General features: G+C 41.0%; 1 protein-coding gene across 4 annotated transcripts in view; it reads right to left on the bottom strand.

Annotated features, from left to right (window-relative positions):
* DIS3L2 (DIS3 like 3'-5' exoribonuclease 2) overlaps window positions 1-21,803 on the bottom strand; it is a 746,747-nt gene that overhangs the window by 555,442 nt on the left and 169,502 nt on the right. For all 4 annotated transcript variants that reach the window (XM_089680086.1, XM_089680087.1, XM_089680085.1 and 1 more), the window contains one exon: window positions 3,139-3,240. In XM_089680086.1, the coding sequence (XP_089536212.1) occupies window positions 3,139-3,240 (102 nt within the window). The remainder of the gene's footprint in view (window positions 1-3,138; window positions 3,241-21,803) is intronic.

The following is a 21,803-nucleotide window of genomic DNA, read 5'->3' as shown; positions in this document are numbered from 1 at the left end:
AAATATATGTAAAACATATATTATCAAAACATACAATATAGCTATATATTGTGCAGTACTTTTACCCCTGACGTAATGGGCACAGAATATCGAAAAAAAATCTTAAAATAGAGATGGAATATATGTCACTTTTTTGTGCTAGCCGGCCCAAGGGAAGTCACCCCTGAAAACATCAAGCTATATACTGTGCAGAGTACTGCACAATGTATAGCTATATTGTATGTTTGATAATATATATGTCTTGTCATGATAACCGGCTCTCTGTCATGCAGACAGGATCTTTATTTTGATATGTTTGCATATTTGTTTGTTAAGTGTTTTTCATTTTGTTCTCTTTTCTTTGTTCTAGAGATATTTTATATATTTAATTATGTGCATTTCCAAGTAAATTATTTTCGGGAACTGAAGAAGCAATCGTTCCCGTGAAATGCGTTGACCTACATCACAAGACTCATTATATACTCAAGATAATTGTATTTCTAGATTAATATGTTTATTTAGTCAATACATATATGTTCAATACATTTTCTAATTTTATATTTAATTTTTTTCTGTTTGTACAACTTTTGTAAAAAACCGGGGAGTATACTCAAAGTCCTACTTCAAATAACTCATTTTTATTGCAGTTTAGGAAGAGCACATTGATAGATGAGCCCCAAGTCTCAGTGTTCCAAATCAATTTGATTCTAACAAGCTGGGGAAAAACATGCTGTCCTAGCGACTGTAGATATCAGATGATCCTAAAATTTCTAAAAGGTAAGGTAAGCTCTTGCTTTGAGGCATCAAGCATGGAATGTGTTGAAAACTAAGAAGACAGAAGGTACTTGTTGCAATATGACAGTCATTAACTAGGCAATCAAACTTGTCCAGCTTCTCTGCTATCTGCTGGTATCAATATTTGTTGGGCTGCTGCATCCTGTTAGTTTGTGGGGAATGAGGAGAAATGGCCACAGATAAAAAGGTTGGTGCAGAAGCTCTGCATGTGCATTCATCACTATTGCCTTGGTCATGCAACACCTGCCATATCTTCATTGCAATCTGTGTCTCAAACAGGGTACTTTATTTCTACTCCCAGCAAAGCCTTATTTGGCTGAATGCAGGGCTTTGCACAGTAGCTACCTATGCCACTGTCCTATAGCCTTCATAAGACTATATTCCCAGATGTAAACAGGTACAGTGAAGGAAATATGTTTTTGATCCCCTACTGATTTTGAATGTTTGCCCAATCACAAAGAAATCTAAAAATCGAATGGTAAGTGTACTGTAACAGACAGAATAGCAACAAAAATTTCAAAAGAAATGCATGTCTAACAAATTATGCACTGATTTGCATGTTCATGAGGGAAATAAGTATTTGATGCCCTATCATTCAGCAGGAGTTCTGGCTACCAGGTGTCTTTCATACTGGCAACAAGCTGAGATCACAAGCAGTCTCTTAAAGGGAGTGCTGCTGATCTCATTTTTTGTTACCTGTATAAAAGACACCTGTCCACAGGAGCAATCAGATTCCAAACTCTCCATCATGGTAAAGACCAAAGAGCTGTCCAAGGATGTCAGGGACAAGATTGTAGACCTACACAAGGCTGGACTGGGCTACAAAACTAGCACCAAGCAGCTTGGTGAGAAGGTGACAACAGTTGGTACAATCATTTGCAAATGGAAGAAACACAAAACAACTGTCAGTCTCCCTAGGTCTGGTGCACCATGCAAGATCTCACCTCGTGGAGTGTCAATGATCATGAGAACAGTGAGGAATCATCCCAGAACTACACGAGGATCTTTTCAATGATCTCCAGGCAGCTGGGACCACAGTCAGCAAGAAAACAATTGGTAACACTACGCTGACAAGAATTGAAATCCTGCAGTGCCCGTAAGGTCCCGCTGCTCAAGAAAGCACATGTCCAGGCTCGTCTGAAGTTTGCCACTGAACATCTGAATGATGCAGAGGACGACTGGTGGAAAGTGTTGTGGTCAGATGAGACCAAAATGGAGCTCTTTGGCATCAACTCAACTCATCGTGTTTGGAGGAGGAGGAATGCTGCCTATGACCCCAAGAACACCATCCGAACTGTCAAAAATGGTGGTGGAAACATTTTGCTTTGGGGGTGTTTTTCTGCTAAGGGGACAGGACAACTGCACCGCATCAAAAGGGACGATGAACGGGGCAATGTACATTCAAATCTTGGGTGAGAACCTTCTTCCCTCAGCCAGGACATTGAAAATGAGTCGTGGATGGGTGTTCCAGAATGACAATGACCCAAAACACATGGCCAAGGCAACAAAGGAGTGGCTCAAGAAGAAGCACATTAAGGTCCTGGAGTGGCCTAGCCAGTCTCCAAACCTTAATCAGATTGAAAATCTGTGCAGGAAGCTGAAAGTTCGAGTTGCCAAATGTCAGCCACCAAACCTTAATGACTTGGAGAGGATCGGCCAAGAGGAGTGGGCCAAAATCCCTCCTGAGATGTGTGCAAACCTGGTGGCCAACTACAGGAAACGTCTGACCTCTGATTGCCAACAAGGGATTTGGCACCAAGTACTAAATCATGTTTTGTGAAGGGGATAAAATACTTATTTCCTTCACTGTACAAAAATCCCTCTACTTGATCCCACATAGGAATGCATGTATAGCCAACAGACCAATAACATAAGTAGCTCAGCTAAAATGCAAAGGGCTGGACTTTAGCAATTAGACTGGGGGAGGTGGGTAAAATCTCCTTAAAAGTATCTCAACAAACCATACCAAATTCTTCCTAAATATAATGCATGCCATACAAATCATACAATGACCATCTCAACAACCCTCACTACAGCCCAAAAGGTATGTATGACTGAAAGTATGCCAGGGTAGTTTCACAGGAAATATACCACCTACACATCAATCCACACAAACTCCATAAGCCAAATACAAAGCGCAAACACAACCATGAAAAATGTATGTTTTACACTAAAGTGAAGAGAAATCTAGGTTGGCGAGAGTTACATTTTTACATCAAAGAAAATGACAGCAGGCTATCCAGGAAGATTAAAAATCAAATCAAAATGTAAAACAGCTGACCAGCCACTGGTTTGTTCATTCAATATCAGAAACCTTTGGGGTAGAGCACAGTCAAATGTATTTTATCACATTTTAGCATTTACCTTCCAGTTGTCCTGAGGAAGCAGCTTCACAACCACCACATCGCCATTCAGTGCTCTGTTCCGGGGTTCTACGCCATCAATAAATATGTCTCTGAGACCATCCTGTACATAAAAAAAAAAAAAAAAAAAAAAAAAAAAAAAAAAAAACAGAAAATAAAATCAGTACTACATTAAAAGAAAATATTTTCAAACGGATATATTTTTTTCAGGATGGGTTTAAGTTACATAATGGAATTTAACACCATTTTGAGATAAAACCATTTAAAATTCCAGAATGATTTCCAAAAGCCCTCCTCCTAAAAATCCTTTTCCCATTACCCTCCCTGTAACTGATCGCACCTACCTAAATGCCCTTTTTCTTCACCTAAAAGCTGCAGTCCCTTTACATTGAGGATACAAGCATTCTCTCATCTCATTCCCATCCAGCGTGGTCCTACTTCAGGTATCGTTGTTGCTTGCGTAATGTGGACACTATTGGTAATAGCGACATTTTTACGAGAGGGCATGATAACATGGGGGCATGAAGGAACCAATCCCCAAGGCAGGAAATAAGGTTTTCTACAGAGGACACTCTTTGAGAGAGTATACTGCAGTATGGATTATGAACAGGTGTTTGTAAGCCTTGCAGGTGATAACCTATGCACAATTGCAATTTGATTTTTGGCTGGAAGTTGGCTTTTATGTTACCCATTCAGTCATATTTCCTTCTGCAAGTTATGTATTCATTAAGGGTAGTGTTTTTACATTCACTGACCTAGAATAACTGTGCGATATTGATTTTCTATTTAAGATTAGACTCAAGTGTTTGCAGTATGTGAAAGCACAACTGTCAAGCGTCACCAAGTAACTTCCTTTAACAGTTCATTCAACGGTCACTGGCAGATATACAAGTCATTCACAACTCACTATTGCAGAGTTAATCATTTGTAGGTGCAACATTTCATCAGGAGGCCACAAGAGTTTGGAGTAAGGACCCTTTTACACAGGCAATTAAAATTCAGCTTTTAGCTGAGGATAGTGTGCCAGATATGGGGTCAAGATGTAGAAGGCCTGTGAGAGCACAACAGGCTATACTTATAAGTTTTGGATTTACGTGGAGCCCCCCGGATGCCCAGACTACATGGGGAGCAGCGGCAAGATAGTTTGGGACTTGGTGTCATCCTTTTTCCATATGGGGTACCACTTATACGTGAACAATTTTTATTCAAGCGTGCCACTAAACATTTGTTCAATCTTGGAACTGGCGCATGTGGCACAGTGTGACCTAATGTGTGCCCACCATTAGAAGTGTGTGGATGCAGAGTGGTATATTCTAATGGTGGGCATACCACACACTTTTTCTGGCAGAGATTTCTTCTAATTTTTTCATTCGGTCCACAGGCTGCATACGAAAAAAAAATAACATAGCATATACACCCAACAAGGATCAGCGATGTACTGATACATCACTGGACTTTGAATGGTTATACCAGGATGATGCCTACAGCTGCAGGCAGCATCCTGGTATCATTTTTTTCAGCCAGCGATCGGCTTTCATGTAAAAGCAATCCTAGTGGCTAGTTAGCTGCAGGATTTCTTTTAAAAGCAGTGTGAGATGATGCCCCACCCCTCCCCCGCTGCCTTCCACGGCCTTCTCTGGCAGTCCCGTGCTATTGGGGGAACCTGAGAATGCAGCCGGTGTTTCTGCCAGCTGATCATAGAGCTGATTGGAGACCAGAGTGGTGCCAATCATCTCTATAGTCCTAAGAATTCGGAAGCTACAAGCATTTCATCACTTCCGTTTCGCAGGATATAAACAGCTCCATTTGTAAATTGGGAAAGCATCTGATCACACAGATTTTGGTTTGATTAGATAATGTAAGGGCAGAGGAGATATCCAGAGTCTGACCCCAGATTTCTCAAAAAAGAATAAATGACAATGCCCATTGAGGTTAAAGGGGGTATTTGCATTAATGCACTAATTCAACTGATAATTGCGCGGTCATGCAATGCTGCACCCAAACAAAATTTACGTCCTTTTTTTCACAGAAATAGAGCTTTCTTTCCGTGGTATTTGATCACCTGTGCGCTTTTTATTTTTCATGCTATAAACAAAAAAAGACCAAAAATTTTGAAGAAAAACGATATTTTTTACTTTCAACTATAAAAAAATATATAGTAAACTCAAAGTTAGTTATAAATTTAGGCCAAAATGTATTTTGCTATATGTTTTTGGTAAAAAAAAATCCCAATAAGTGTATATTGATTGCTTTGTGTGAAAGTTATAGCATTTACAAACTATGGTATAGGTACTACAATTTACACCTTTTTTTGCTATACAGAGCTGTGCTAGTTTAACGGACAATTGCGCGGTCATGCAATACGGTACATAAATGAAATGTGTCCTTTTTTTCACACTAATAGAGCGTTCTTTGAGAAATTGACTGCATGGTGGCCAGAAAAATTAATGAGGGAGTTATCAATGCAGATGTTTTGCTGGGGAGGAGTATAGACATCTGCAAATTTTTGGTTAATGTGATTTGCGAGGAGCTGAATTTTGTGGAGCCAGTCAAATTCAGGGTTACCCAGAGGATGAAAGAGTGCATTGTCATTGAAATGCATAAAACACATTATACTCTCATATCTATGCCTGGCCATGGCAGCAGAGAACACGGGCATATGATGAATTGGGTCTGCAGACCAATACAACCGCAATTCATTTTTTTTTAGTAATGCCCATGTTGAGGGTTAGGACCAAAAAAAATTTTAATTCGAAAACCGTAATGAGTTTCCATGCGAATGGTCTGGCAAGGTTTGAATTTGGGTTGGCGGCGATAAATTGTTGTGCATATAAAATTGCTTTGATCCACAATCAACGCATACAGATATTCCGTGAAAAATAGCTCCAAAAATCAAGGGGAGTAGTTACATTTGCTATTTCCACCTGAATTCTGGGTTGGGCAGTAAATGGGGGAAGTACGGGTGCTGCAAAATTTGTGGGCTGTCAGTTGGGATTTGCAAGCACATCCGGAAGGATACTAGGAGCTCTACGGGCCTGTTTGCGAATTCTTTGCGGTTGCGGGACAATACTTGTGCTCGCCACCGCACCAGCTTGTACTGCACTTATGGGACTCACCATGTCGCCAAGTCATACTGCAGTGCTGGTATTATTATTATACAGGATTTATGGCGCCAACAGTTTGCTCAGCGCTACAATATAATGGGAGACAATACAGAACAATACAATTCAATATAAGAGGGTTAGGAGGGCCCTGATCTTGGGAGCTTACAATCTCAGAGGTATGTGAAAGACCAGGATGTACTAGGCCACTAGTAATCGCCAGTTCACCAAAAGATAGCGCAGCACTAGTACTAGCACTATATCAAGTCACAGTGACCTACTGACACTGCACTTGCTGGGGGAGAAGGGGGGGGGGGTAAGCGTACGGACTAAACGCAGGTGCTGGCAGGTGCCGGGGCTGATCCCGCTAACGCTGCATTTTTGGGGACACTATACTAATGTGAACGCTGGTATAGTGCTGATCTGATCAAAGATATTGATCCGTTCAGACACTATACTAGCAATGGAGGTTTATTGTGCATGAGCGTGTTCCTGGCAATCAAGGGGTTAAATGTGATGACTGGTGTACTGACTGGCAATCTGGGAGGGGCGGGAAAACCACGGGAGCGCAAATTATATATATTTGTGCACCCATGCCACCCTGTAGCAGTATTTCTGCTATAGGGCGGTCAGGAAGCGGGGACAGAAGCTGCTTGTGTTACATCGCTGCGTTACTTTAACTGACAATTGCACGGTCATGCAACAGTGCACCCAAATTAAATTTACGTCTTTTTTCCCCACAAATTGAGCTTTCTTTCGGTGGTATTTGAGCACCTGTGTATTTTTGATTTTTTGCACTATTAAAAAAAAAAAAAAAAATCCCAATACGTGTAAATTAATTTTAAAAAAAATATTGTCAGGTTGCAACCATAGAAATTCAGCTCCCAAGAAACACCCTAAACTTACAACTGGTATTGCTGATAATGTCATAAAAAAAAAAAAAAAAAAAAAAAAAAAAAAAAAGCAGCTGATGTGTTAGTTTTGGGTTTTGTTTTTAGATGAGCATACTTCGTATTCTCATTCTATTTACAGTCAAATGTGGATAAGAGTCCAGTCAAGTTCCACCACCTGTTGAACATGCCGTCCTCATCAAGAGCCTGCTATTGCATTTTTTGATTGCCTCTGATGAATTAAACAGTTGCATACCTCAAAGTTCCTAACAAATTCCACAATATCTCAGACCCTAATGTAACACTGCTATATTATCAAGGTGGACTCTCCTGATAAGCTTAAGTAAAAGGTTATATACATGCGTATATATGTACATTGTTTCAGCTTGCAAGAAGCGATATCCATTTCCTAAATTTAAGCACTGGGGATTGGTTTTTAATTCACCAATGGCTCTAAAGTCACTGTCTGGCCCTAACTACTATGACTCTGCCCCAGCCATGACCCAGCCTTTTGCTGGACCCTCACCATATGTATCCTACGCATACCATCAGGTTTTCCAAGAATGCATAATCACCCAACTCCAAGCTATCCACCATCTTCTTTATTTTCCATTCTTAATCACCCATAGAGGTCGCCAGGAACCAAACCATTCGTCCCTACATTCCCCGTTTCCTGATGATATAAGGTAGCCCGAGAAAGTAAGCCAGTAGAGTTAGGGAAAGTAAGCAGTCTCTTTATTGGTGTCTTCAAAATAAGTAAAACACAAAGCTTTCTTCAGTCAAAAAGGAAAAAAAACAAACTGCATAAACCTAGTATCAAGCAAGGCTCAATGCCAAATTCTTGGTTCCACCCCTCCGGTCCCCTTCCAGCTGCCTTTCAAGACTCCATTTGCTAAGGCTTAGCGCCTTCAGGATCAGAATTCTTGCAGTCAGGGTTTGGAGGTTCTTCTCTTCCAAAGCACTTTGAACCTCCGAAGTTCTGTATCCTTAACACATCAACCAGGAGACTCCTCCCTACCATCCAAACCACCCCGGAAGCCGTCATCCTACGTCGGTGAGAACCCGTGAGTACTCAGCCTAGTCTTTAAACTGTCCCCCTTCAAAAGGGAACAATACTGGTGCAATATGCCTGCCGTCCAAGACACACCCAGTGTCCCATAAACTGTATGAAAATTTTAAAATAAACTTTCATTTACTCGCTGTTATTTAAATAACTATTTATTAGGGGCATATACTGTCAAATAACTATCCTTTTATGAAGTATCCAAATTCTTGCTAATTATCCTCTCCCTACTAAAAGACAGGCACTCTTCATGCAACTGAACTTTGTACACTGCATGGGGTCACTGCTTGAAGTTTACAATCGCTATCTCCCCTTTGTACCCTCTGCTCCACACACAACCCATGTTGTCAATAGTTTTCAGCACACAAAAAAAACTGAAATGATCACAATTGGATGAATGACGGTATGTCTCCCCTATTCACAAAACCTTTTTAATTTTGCTAAGCCAGCTCCTGAAGTTTTTGTTCATTGAGTATGGGGCAGGAAGCATGGTTACCCATAAATTCAACTTCAACACAGGCAACTTAAAGCGGTAGTAAACATCAAAAAAAGAAAAAAAAAATGAAAAAAAAAAGTGGGTCCCTACAGGATAATGTCATATTGTGCTAGTATGAGATGCATGTATTATGACAGACTCCCATTAAAACAAAGCCCTCCAATGGGCATGCTGTCACTACTGGGCTTCCATTTTCACCAGGTCTTACAGGCTCTGGCTGTTTGAATGGCTGATTCACAATGATATCTACTGAGAGCACAATGCAGATGTGTAGATGACGTCACAGGCTGCTACTAAAGTAAATATCTCCAAAACAGGGCACATTTAGGAGATATTTACTGTACCTATTGACAAGGCGTAACTGTAGGTATAAATAAAGCGGAGTTTACTACCTCTTAAATGGCACATCATCATTGGAGGGACAACAGCACTCATGATGATGGACACTTAAGTGTAATTGTGGATCTCAGAGCCAAAAAGGTGGTTAAAAAAAAAAAAATCCACCAATATATGTGCCCACTGTGAACACAGTATATAGCACCCATCAGAGGTGTAACTAGAATCTTCAGGACCCTGGTGCAAAAAACAAACAAAAAAAAAACCATGAAAGTCCCTTTACTGCCGCCTCAGGGCCCTTTATTATGGTTCTGCAGCAGGACCCTTTCACGTGTTCTGCAGCGGGCCCCCTTGCTGTCCTTACATTAGAATCCCTCCATACAGTACAACAGAGTCCACAGGGTTTGTCTTACAGTGCAAGTGGGAACTCTACAGACCCCGATGTAAAGGAGAACTTTACATCGATAAGTTTTATCACCAGAGCTCCCCCTTACATCAGAATTTGCAGAGATCCTCCATACCTCGAAGTCCACAGAGTTCCCCTTGCACTGTAAGTGGGTTGTGTGTGGAGCAGAGGGTAAAAAGGAGAGATAGCGATTGTGAACTTCAAGCAGTGACCCCATGCAGTGTACAAAGTTCAGTTGTGTGAAGAGTGCCTGTCTTTTAGTAGGGAGAGGATAACTAACAGTCAGCAAGAATTTGGATACTTCATAAAAGGATAGTCATTTGACAGTATATGCCCCTAATAGTTGGCAATAGGTAACCCTTTAGATTGTAAGCTCCATGAGCAGGGCCCTCACATTCCTTCTGTACTGAAATGTATTGTAATTGTACTGTCTACCTTATATTGTAAAGCACTGCGCAAACTGTTGGCACTATATAAATCCTGTATATTAATAACTCTGCTGATTCTGATGTTATGGGAGAATGTTGATAACTCTGGTGTAAGAAATTCTCTGGTCACCAGAGCCCCTCCTTACATCAGAGTTCCCGTTTACACAAGAGTCTGCAACATACCATCTTACATTACAGTTTGGAGAGTGAATACACGAAGGTAAAGAGCTTCACTTATGTAAGAGGGACCTTTATATCAGTGTTCTCCCTTATCTTGGGGTCTCCATTTACCCTTTACATCACTGACCCCCAATAAAGTGACTGACTGCCCCACAAACTCCTGTGTGGCCTGGAGCTGTCAAACACTGCCCTGTAATTACCTGCAGACTTCAGTCCTCTTCTCCCCCCCTTGCAGATGTTTTCAAAGTTGCTGGAAAGGTGCCAAGTGCCATGATGTCACTGCGCATTTGACCATTAACCCCCCCCCCCCCCCGCCCAAGCCAATCCCAAGCCGAACTCAGCCAGCCCTAGAATGCCACACATGCAGCTCTGGAGCAAACCAATTATTAACTGCCTGAGCTCAACTCAAGCTGGGGGTGGTCTGCTGGTCGGGGACGCAAGAGGGAGAGGAAGCTCAGGGTCAAGGGTAGTTTTAATGGGCACTTTTCTGCTGTTTATGGACAGTAAAAAAGTGCCCTTTACTGGCAACACTCAGGTAGGGCCTGAGGAGGTAGGCTGATAAAGAAAATGCTTCCTCGACTAAAACAACTAAAAGCAAATCAGGCCCAGAAAAGCCAGGCAGAGTTCTTGACTGTGGTACATCAAGGTCCCCATAATGAAACCGATGACCAAATCACAAAATTATCTCCAGAAATTCCATATTATCAAACATCTGGTTCACAACCCTCTCTGGCATGTTTACATGAAGCATGCAAGACCACCTGCCTGTTCTATTTTCTTAAGTCCAGAGGGGTACTTGTGGTATATACCACACCATGCATATGTACAATTCGTATTGGATATCCAGGCAGAGGGTCTACAAAAAGACTAACAAGTAGACAAGTGTGTCCACTGGATTTACAGAACAGGATCACAATTCATTCATACCAAGAAATTGTATGGGTGAGGAAACTAGACCGGGGTTATTTTCCAACCTGATGAAGCTAGGTATACAAAAGGATAAAGCCTGGGGGGGTGGGTTGTGGTGAGAATTAACCACTTAACCTCCAAAAGGTTTTACCCCATTCATGACCATGGCAATCTTTTGCTAATTAGCACTCAACTACTTTACCTGGCAATTGCTTGGTCATGCAACACTGTACCTAAAAGACATTTTTATCACACAAATTGAGCTCTTTTTGTGGTAATCACCACTGCGTTTTTTATTTTTTTTCTAATTTTTGCTATACAAATTAAAAAATACCACATAATTGCTTATAACAGTGATGATCGCTGTTACAAGCAGTAATTTTGCTGTCAATGGCACCTAAAAACGTTGAGCAATTCTGCTTTGACTTTCCCATGATAAATCATGCAACACTTGTCGGAACTTTTTGGGCATCATACTTTGCATGATTTGGTTTGTGTGGTGGCAGCGCGATTTGCTGGGTGACCATCACAGCAGAATTGCCCTGTATTTTAGGTTCCATTGAAATTAATGGCATCTGAACACGATGATGTGCGATTTGACATTTTAACAACGCGTTCTGAAATTGCTGGTAGAATCACAACAATTTTCCCCAGGATTCAAAATGCCTATATGTGAACAAAGCCTCAAGGCTCCTATTAGATGGAGTGGAGTCTGCAAGCAGATCAACAGCGGATCAGAGCCAGAGATGTCACATCCATGCTCTTCAGTTTCTGACCAGTGGACACAAGTAAACCCCTGTCAGCACTACTGATGGCCGGGTGTAAATGGCGTCGGTCTTTTGTTTACATCAGGCTACTTCCAATATGGTTCACAAAAACTGAAAAGGGAAAAAAAAAAAAAAGTTATTTTCCATGGTTTTCTGAACCTCGACTGACCTGGAGGTAGGCAGGTGTAAACAGACAAAGGTCAGTTTACATCCACCCAATCATAGGGCACCATGGACCTTCCGATCAGGACTGCCTGAAAAACTGCCAGTCTGAACATGGTGGCTGCATTAGATTTCTTTTACAGGCTTTTTTCTTTTCATCCAGTAACACTTCCAGTCTCCAATCTGGGTGGAGGAAGAGCAGAGACTTTTGGACAGCAGTATTGTCAGGCAGAGTATAGAATTAAGCAGGCTATAGATGGATCAAATCTCATTTGGTTCAGCAGGGAGTGACCAAAATTTGATCAGTCTATGGGCAGGCTGGTTGTACAGAAGTTGATTCACCAATCAACTTCAGTACAACCAACCGGTTTGTTTTTTTTCCCCCATGTGATTAATGCCGGTGGCTACAGGCACCATTAGTTATCTTTGTGTTCTGCCATTGGGAAAGGCAGAAAATTGTATGTGTTGATCTGGGAATCTAGCAATTTTTTTTTTCTTCGACCCGTGGTGGAAGGAAAGAAAAATTACATATTCTATGGGTACTAGCACATCTAGATAGACTTGACTAACAGATTAAAGGACAAGTTCACCTTTTGGAACATGTTACATGTCCACCACTATTTATTTGTTTAAGCTCTGGCAGGCAGTTCCCCTAATCCCCGTACAGCGGATCTTCTCCCTGCACCCGCTGCAACTTCTTGAAAAAAAAAAAAAAGTACAAGTGTGCAGGGCTCCACCCACTCAGTCACATCATTCAGTGTTTCCTGTGAATGAATGAACTATCACTACTGTCAGCCAATGTGGCTGACTACTTGTAGTTCTGAATGAACTGGGAAGGTTCTGATGAATGCTTTCACAGTTCATTAACAAGCCTTGCAGCTGTCAGACAAAGAAAAAAAAAATATATACTGATCACCCCAAAAGTAGTACAATATTACTATGGAAACCTACTACTCTGGTCACAGTGTATTCTGAAAAAAAAAAAAATCTTTAAAAAAAAAAAAAAATGCAAAGAAAATTAAAAAAAAAAAAAATGTTGGTACTGTCACCAGTGTCCCTGATCACCGCCACACCAGTTATATGACTACACTGTACTGCACTGGTGACAGTATGTGTTAAAAAAAAAAAAAGGATTTTTTTATTTTTACAAAATACTTAAAAAAAAAAAAAAAAAAAAAAAAAAAAAAAAGAAAACTTGCCATGCCTCTTACTAAATACCGCGGACTGTCTACTTTATAAAAAGGGGTCATTTGGAGGATATATCTGTACTGTCCTCACATTTTTGAGCCTCAAGAAATTAGATTTGCCGTCAGTACTTCAGGATTGATCAATTTTCATATATTCAAAAACTATGGTACACTAAGTTTCCTACAGACTACATAATAAATACCAATTTGGGTTATGTTCAAAGAAATGTAGCAGAATACATCCTGGCCTAAATTTGTGAAGAGTTTGTTATTTGCCAAATTATATAACAGAAAACAAACGTGTTTTACCAAAAATATTCGGGGGGTTTTTCCGTTAATTTAGCAAAAAATAAAAACCCCAGTGGTGCTTAAATACCACCAAAAGAAAGCTCTAGTTGTGTGAACAAAATTTTTAAAATTTAGTTTGGGTACAGCATTGCATGACCACGCAATTGTCAAAGCGTGCGAGCGCTGAAAGCTGAAAATTGGCCTGGGCAGGAAGAGGGTAAAAGTGTCTGGTATTGAAGTGGTGATATTGAAGTGGTTAAGCAGTTACAATAAGTTTTTTTGCTTTTTCCTTTTGGTATAAAGATGCATAGTTACACAGCTGGTAAGGTTGAATAAATACCATTTTCGTAAATCTATATTATAAAAAGCTCTGCTCCACCCAGCCTATTCATACCTTTCCTCTACTTTTTATTTGATTCTGCTCTGTGGGAAATCTCCGCTCTTCAAAGCATACACGATGGCTAATTGACATATGGTATCTGATATCCTTGAAGTGAACTGGCAGGAATTCTTTAGTTCATATTTTGAAATGTCATTTATGCCAGAGACAAACCTATTAAATTTAGGATATTTGCAGGACATATTACACACCTATTTCAAAATGTAAAACAAGGACACGCCTATATGTCATAAATGCCTCAATAAGATCTGAGTTTCTTGGTTGGATAGTCAGGACACCTGTGACGTGCTTTGTTGATTACTGAACCCGCTCCTTAGGACATTCTTATACCCCCTTCTATCGCACTATTGGATTTATAACAAAACACCACAATATACTGAATTTCCTGTTTTCCATATTGTACTTTATTATGAATTTAACATATGTGGGGAAGAGGGTTTCTTGTTTTTAAAGTTATTTTTTGTTGGATTCCATGCTTTGATTCTTAATACTGGTAAGTGTAACCTTACAATATACTTCATTGCTTTCTCTGACCATTGGCTGCACATATCCCGACCATCTGATAAATTGTCCTTTAGGTCTCTATGCAGCACCTCTGCTCTAAACTTGCTGTAGTTGTAGGCTGGGCAGATGTAACTGTCACATTGTCAGCATTCCTGAACACCATTCCATGTGCGAATGCCGTTATGCATGTGTGTCACGTCACCGCGCTAGTGTACACACCGGTAGGTAAGTACACCAAAGGGGGTCACATGTTGGGCACCATTTTGGTGCACATTGCCACTATACAGCAGGACTTGCGTCCGCCTTCCCCCACAGTTATGGGCCACAATTCTGATTGGACACATTGACGACCTATTGAGTATAAACGTAGACCCCATGTTGGTCCCTTTTGTTCGCGGTTGGGCCAGCTTGGAGAGGTGTACTGTGCAAGCAGCCGATTTATTAATACTCTTTAATATACATGGCAGGATTGGTCCCAAAATTATTGTTAATGGACATTCCCTTATACTCTTTTTTTTCTGTTTAGGCTTCATTTTTCTGGCCCTACATGTAAATCCTTCATCAGCCCTCTCTCTCCATCTGGAAGTTCAAGTATTTCCATTTTGTTGGCTAGAAAATAAATCTTTTGTTGGACCATCTAATTTTTATAATTTTAGTAAAATATCGGCTGATATATCGTTATATTTATTCATCTTAGGATTTCACTGTAAGGGCGGACGTGCTGGCACCACTGGAGGTCAAATACGGTGACCCCTTCTGGGCTTGACTGTGGGGGCATCTGGTCCAGTGGGCGCTCTGTGGCGGCCTTGGTACAGCATCACCCTCTAAAGACTTGTAAGTGTGGATACTGTGTATTATAATTTTTTATATTATGTTACGGTCTGTATACATATTTTGTCTAGGTTTATCATTTTTATTTATATTTTGTAGAACTACTAGTTACCCCCTGAAGATTGTTAATCCAATTGAAACAAGTTAGAGAATTATTGGCAGCATGAAGTATACAGTGCTCTTCTGCTATAACGCTCAGGGGTTTCTGGTTGAACTGTGATGTTCCCTATTAAATGGAATGTACATGTTTTGGATAAATAAAATTTGAATTTTATGGTAGAGTTTGTGTGGCTGCATTTAAAGACCCAGGTGAGAAATTTCTCTCTAAAACATACTTGCTGTATGGATTCCGTAAAAGTCTAAGTCTTTCATGCTCAAAAAAAAAAAAAAAAAAAAGTTAATTAAAAAAAAAAAAATGTGAAAGGTTGAATATACACTGATCCATCCAGTTCAACCTGAGTTTCCATATCCCTGTTTAATTGTATGTGCTAAGAAACATCTAAAAGCTTTTTGAAGTTGTCTACATTCCCCGTTGACACCAAGAACTGGGGAAAGGAGTTTCATATATTGACTGCTTTAACAGTAGTGAATCCCTTATGTAGTTTAAAATTGACCTGAGTGTCTTTAGATACACAAGACTAAATAGTTTTCTCCCAATAATACATTTACAATTTAAAGATTAAAAAATTGCAATCATATTTCCATCATAAGCGCCTCTTCTCTAAGGAGAATAAGTTTAATTTCTGTAGTAGTTCATCATAACCAAAGTCCTTTGGCCCCCTTATTAGCTTTGAAGCCCTTCTCTACACTCTCTAGTTCAAAGACAATTTGTGAATATTGGTGACCAAAATGTGACTGCATACTCAAGATGTGGCCAAACCAGAGTTTCTAAAATTGTAGAATTATAGTGTTAAGGGTAAATACTCTTTTTATTGCATGCTAATAGTCTGATAGCCTTGTTTGTTGCAATTTGATATTGCATGCTATTGCTGAGTGATCTACTAGGACCCCCAGGTCCTTTTCCATCTTAGATTCACCCAGAGGTTCTCCCCCTAGCAAGAAGCTTGCATTCATATTTTTAGCTCACAAGTGCATTACTTTACATTTTTTCTATATTAAAACATCTATCATATCACTTATTATAAATACCTTTACTTCCCAGTTTTCAAAGTGGTCACATACCCTTCAAGTTCCTTATGCAAATGAGAACAGAGTTGGAGGCGGATCACTGGAGGAGGCACACAGTTTCCAGCACAGCTAGAGAACTGACCACACTGTGCACTCTTGCAAAGTAAAATGAGTTAATAGGAAAGCAGAGGGACTGGCAGGAATAACAGGAATTTCACACAAAAGGAAGCAATATAAAGAAGAGAATACTTTTTTCATACAAGTACATGGTACAGCTGGCACATATCAGGAATATGAAATTTTGGGTTTACGTACTGGAGGATCCATGCACATTCTTCATTTTGGATAGAGTATAGGAGGATAACCCCAGTCAATTTTCTTTTTCCCCAATCTGTGTTTTATTTGTGGAGGTGCACCTTCACTCCCAGTCCCATAGCCAAACAGGAAGAGAGAGGAAGTACCTGCAAATTATCAGAATCCCTTGAGGCCCCCCCAGGTCACCAGAACTAGTGTCTCCACTGAAAGATTTCCCCTCTTGTGGGGACAACCCAAAATGTGGGATTTTTTTAATTTCACTTTCAATAATGGAAAAAGGACAAAAAGGGTGAATCTTCCCAATGGGGGCACAGACAAAAAAAAAAAAAAAAAAAAAAAATAGATTTTCTATTCCCTCTCCAGTTTATCCAAAAAAAAAAAAAAAAGTTTGGTGTTTAGTTATACTTTAAAATAGTTCTAAAAAGTCAAAAGGTTCTTCACACCCTAATGCGTTACCCACCCCCCAACCAATACTCACCTGAATTCTCTCTAGATTCAGTGCTGTGCCTGTCTGCAGCAGCGCTGGTCTCTCCCCTTGCTCATACAGGGAAAACATAAGCGGGAGCCACTGGCTCCTGCTGCTGTCAATCAAATACAGTGAGGAGTGGAGGGCGTGGGTTTATCGATACACGGTACTGTGCCTGCACATGTACCCCCATAGCACACTGCTATGGTGGCACAACCAGGAGCAGAGCAGACCAAGCCAGCAGGGGACTCAAGAGGTAAGGGGCTGCGCTGTGCAATATCCTTGCACAGTGTCAGTCACAGCTCTCTGCTCTGCCCTTTCAGCGCTCACTGGAGCACAGAGCTGTGGATGGGGCAGGAGTGGCTGGCTCAGGCTCTCCACAGCTCATGGAGAGAGCTACCGGTCCAGGCATCCAGAGCCTGGACCGGGTGAGTGATGTCAGCTGACAGCAGGCTTTAGCCTGCTGTAGGCTGAAAATGGGTCACAGGAGTGCAGAACTGCACTCCTGTGATCCATAGGAAAAAGTAGGGCCAAAATAGCTTTAGCAATACTTTTGAGGCTGGGGGAGGCCTATAACCTACAACCAAAATTATATTTACCATTTGTTTTGTCCCTTTGACGCAGCTCCAGCCACAAAGACTTTACCCTGTCACTAGCACGGTTAATGTAACCCTTCACATGGACTATCAAATCGCTCTTGACATACAGGTACACCTTTCCCCTCTTCCACCAACCCTGTCTCTCTGAAATAGAGCATACCCATGGATAGTCACAAGAACATCAAAGTAAGCTGTCAACCCAGGTTTCCGATATTCCTACAAAGTCAAAATCTTAAAGTTTCACAAGTTCTGGTTCCTGCATTTTGTTAACTAGACTTCTAGCATTTGTGTAAATACATTTTTATTGCCAAAAGTATTGGGACGCTTGCCTTTACACGCACATGAACTTTAATGACATCCCAGTCTTAGTTTATAGGGTTTAATATTGAGTTGGCCCACTTTTTGCAGCTATAACAGCTTCCACTCTTCTGGGAAGGCTGTCCACAAGGTTTAGAAGTGTGTCTATGGGAATGTTTGATCATTCTTCCAAAAGCACATTTGTGAGCGAAGGCATAGATGGCGGACGAGAAGGCCTGGTTCACCGTCTCTGCTCTATTTCATCCCAAAGGTGTTTCTATCAGATTGAGGTTAGGACTTGCTTGGTGCACAGTCAAGTTGGAACAGGTAGGGGCCATCCCCAAACTGTTCCCAAAAACGTGGGAGACTAAAATGGTCCAAAATGTCTTGGTATGCTGACGCCTTAGAGTTGCCTTCACTGGAATTCAGGGGTCAAGACCAACCCCTGAAAAACAAACCAACACCATAATCCCCCCTCCACCAAACTTTACACTTGACACAATGCAGTCAGGCAAGCACCGTTCTCCTGGCAACCACCAAACCTGGACACATCCATTGGATTGCAAGACAGAAGCTTCATTAGTCACTCCAGAGAACATGACTACAATGCTCCAGAGTCTAGTAGAGGCATGCTTTACACTACTGCATCTGATGCTTTGCATTGGTGATTAAGGCTTGGATGCAGCTGCTCGGCCATGGCAACCCATTCCATGAAGCTCTTTATGCACTCTTGTGCTAATCTGAAGGCCACAAGAAGTTTGGAGGTCTTTAGCTATTGACTCTACAAACAGTTGGCAACTTTTGCGCACTGTGTGCTTCAGCATGTGCTAACCCCGCTTTGTCATTTTAAGTTGCCTACCACTTTGTGGCTGTTGTTCCCAGTTGCTTCCACTTTGTTATAATACCACATAACCGTGGAATATTTAGTAGCAAGGAAATTTCACGGATGGACTTATTGCACAGCCACGCTTACCACGCTTGAATTTACAGTGCTCCTAAGAGCGACCCATTCATTCACAGCTGTTTGTAGAAGCAGTCTGCATGCCTAGGTGCTTTATTTTCTACATTTGTGGCCATGGAGGTGATTGGAACACCTGAATCCAAACATTTGGAGGCGTGTTCCAATACTTTTGGCAATATAGCTTACCTTTTAATTGTGTTTAAGCACATAATTTATCCATGCTCACTCTTAGGTTACAGTTAGATTCAGCAAGCCTACTAGCATCCTTCCTAGGTACTTTAGTTCCTCCATCACTTGGTTTAAGGCCCCCTCTCTTTGGAGGGTTTTTTCCAATGTAGCTCCTTAGTACCAGAAGCCTTTTAAGGATGCACCACTTTCCTCAGGGCCCAACGTTTTCACTTGCCTGCTCGCAATTGGTGAGTGGAAAGTAACAAGGGGGGCGAGTGTCTCCCAGGCGCTGCATCGGAGGGGTGGGGTGGGGGGGGTTGCCAGCAGCACCAACCTGCCATGAGCGCTGTGTCGAGGATGGACGGTCTGCTAGCGCCGCTCCTCAGTGACCGGAGTGATCGCGATTTCACTCATCACAAGGAGCAGCAGCCAGCATTAAAGAGTGAGGGCAGAGTGTCCTTCCTCTCTCCCCTTACTGTATGTGACTTATCACATGACTAGAGGAGGGAAAGAAGGGGGACTCCGTGTTGGGGACAACCAACGCAAAGCGGGACACAGATTTATAGTCCTCTATAGCTGGTGTTATTCTGCATTGCTTTATAATGTATTGCTGGGATTTATGTAAAGTACTTTTCATTTTATGTTTACATTGCTTTATGGTAATATTGTTAAAGTTGGCAAAATGTTTTATGCAGAATAAAGTGGCAAATAATTAACAGCGTCATTTCATGAGATAATTTACGAGGCCGTGTTTAGTGGTGCAATTAGGGGCGGGGCAGTGTAGGGGGTTGGGTGGGGCAACTGGTGGCAAGTAATTCTTAAGGCCTGGCTAGCAGCGCAAGACTGGAAATTTTCAGCCGTGCTCTGTGTCATTTGTAGCAATATGCACCACGACAGCTGGGTCCTTCCCAGCACCACCCAACAATCTGTCCATCCAATCTGCAATGTACTAAACCCAAACGCCCAGTAAACATATTGTTTAGTGATCAGTCTATGTGCAGATTGTCCTATTTGTCCCTTCAATAACTGAATCCCGTACCACCAGTATCCATCTTTGCTTGTACCCCTGCCATCATTCTTAATGAAGAAATCACTCTCCCAGAATCTATGGCAGCAGTCTACTAGAGCAATGCAATTCCTGATCTGATATCCCCAGCATCATGCAACTGGGCATATTTATTGGGATGAATCCACTCAGGAGTAGTCTCACTTTTCTTTCTTCTTTGTCTTCCAACTTTAACCCAGCTAGCCATCTCTGCCATCTGCATGTCCAAATAGTCACATCTAAACTGGTTCCTACCAGCACCTGACAGGTAAGATCCACACTCCTTTCCAGGTTCACGATAATTTGCAGCGTTGCCAGTTGATTTTTTTTAGATACAGAATCTGGGCTTACAAATAACTTATGTTTTGCACAACAGTATTTTCCCTCAGATGGTTGTTCAAGGAGAAGGGTGTGCATCAGGTCACATCACCACTCCTGTAGGACAGGACCTAAGCCTAAAAACCAAAAACAATACATTTTTGTTTCAGGGTTAAGTAAAGCTTTAGGTTTGGCTAAAAACTAAGGTATTAAACAGCAATAGATCCAAGCTCTTAAAACACATGAAAAATTGATCAGGTTTAAGAGTAATTACATTGTTTGCCATTTGTGTACACAGTGATATTTCACTGCAAAAAAACTAAAAATTGGTCTAAGTTACCCACAACCACCAGTATAAATCCAGCTGTTCTATATCTGGGACAGTGAGTAAAACAAGCGGATCTTATTGGCCGCTATAGGCAACAGTTTTCTTTCCTCCACATTTTATAACTTTGCACTATAAGTAATAAAAAGGCAAATTGAAAATTCTCATTGGAAAAGTGTGCGAATCCTGGGTGAAAATTAAAAAGTAGGCTTCAGTATTAAGTGGGTACATGCATCTTGAACCACTCTTCTGCCTTTTCTCCAAGACTAGAATTCTAAGTAAAAGCAAGACACCAGTGTCAATATTTGTATTAAAAAAATTATGTTAACAATTCTGCACTATGATGTATAATGTAACTGTCTAATAGATCAATAAAAGCATGAGCAGCCACCACAGCATTGCAGACAACAATACACAAAGCATAAACATGAGGGTGTGGCGCTTCAAATAACTATAGCAAATAAGTAGATGGAATAAAAGTCCAATTCATATATAATTATTATTATACAGTATTTATATAGCGCTAAAAGGTTTGCTCAGCGCTGTACATTATAGTGCGGGACAGAACATGAGACAATACAGTAACAAAACAAAACACAAGGGGGTCAAGGGCCCTGCTCTTTTGAGCTTACAATCTAGGAGGATATAATAAAGATGAAATAAGCCCCTCTTCATTGGGACATCAATGTCATAAATGATTCAATCTGGTCAGGGAGATAAAGGAGATCCACCATCACCCAAAACATTCTGCCTCTTACCAGACCAAAATGACCCCCAGATATTGACGGGTCAAAATGCAGAGTGCAAATTCCAAAAGTAGGCTATGAACTTGGACACTGTGGATGGATAAACACCCGCTAGACTGATTCCAAAGGCAAGCCATGATCTGGACACTAATATGGCTCCAAACTTGTACTTCAAAAATTGGGCTGAAAGGTGAACCTGTAAAAATGATTTATCCTCAGAGGACAATTCCATTCAGAAAACAGAAAAATCGTCAGTGTAGTAATTCCAAAAAAAGTATTGCCTCAAAGCGTAGTATAAAACGTAAACAAAATAAAGAAAAAAAACAGCATGTCACCATAGATAAGAATGG

Source organism: Staurois parvus, unplaced genomic scaffold, assembly GCF_062004578.1.
Source record: "Staurois parvus isolate SC_StPar_1 unplaced genomic scaffold, SC_StPar_1.0 ptg000235l, whole genome shotgun sequence".
NCBI classification, from domain to species: Eukaryota; Metazoa; Chordata; class Amphibia; order Anura; family Ranidae; genus Staurois; species Staurois parvus.
The sequence above is the reverse complement of the archived record's forward strand: the minus strand, read 5'-3'. Positions and strand labels throughout refer to the sequence as shown.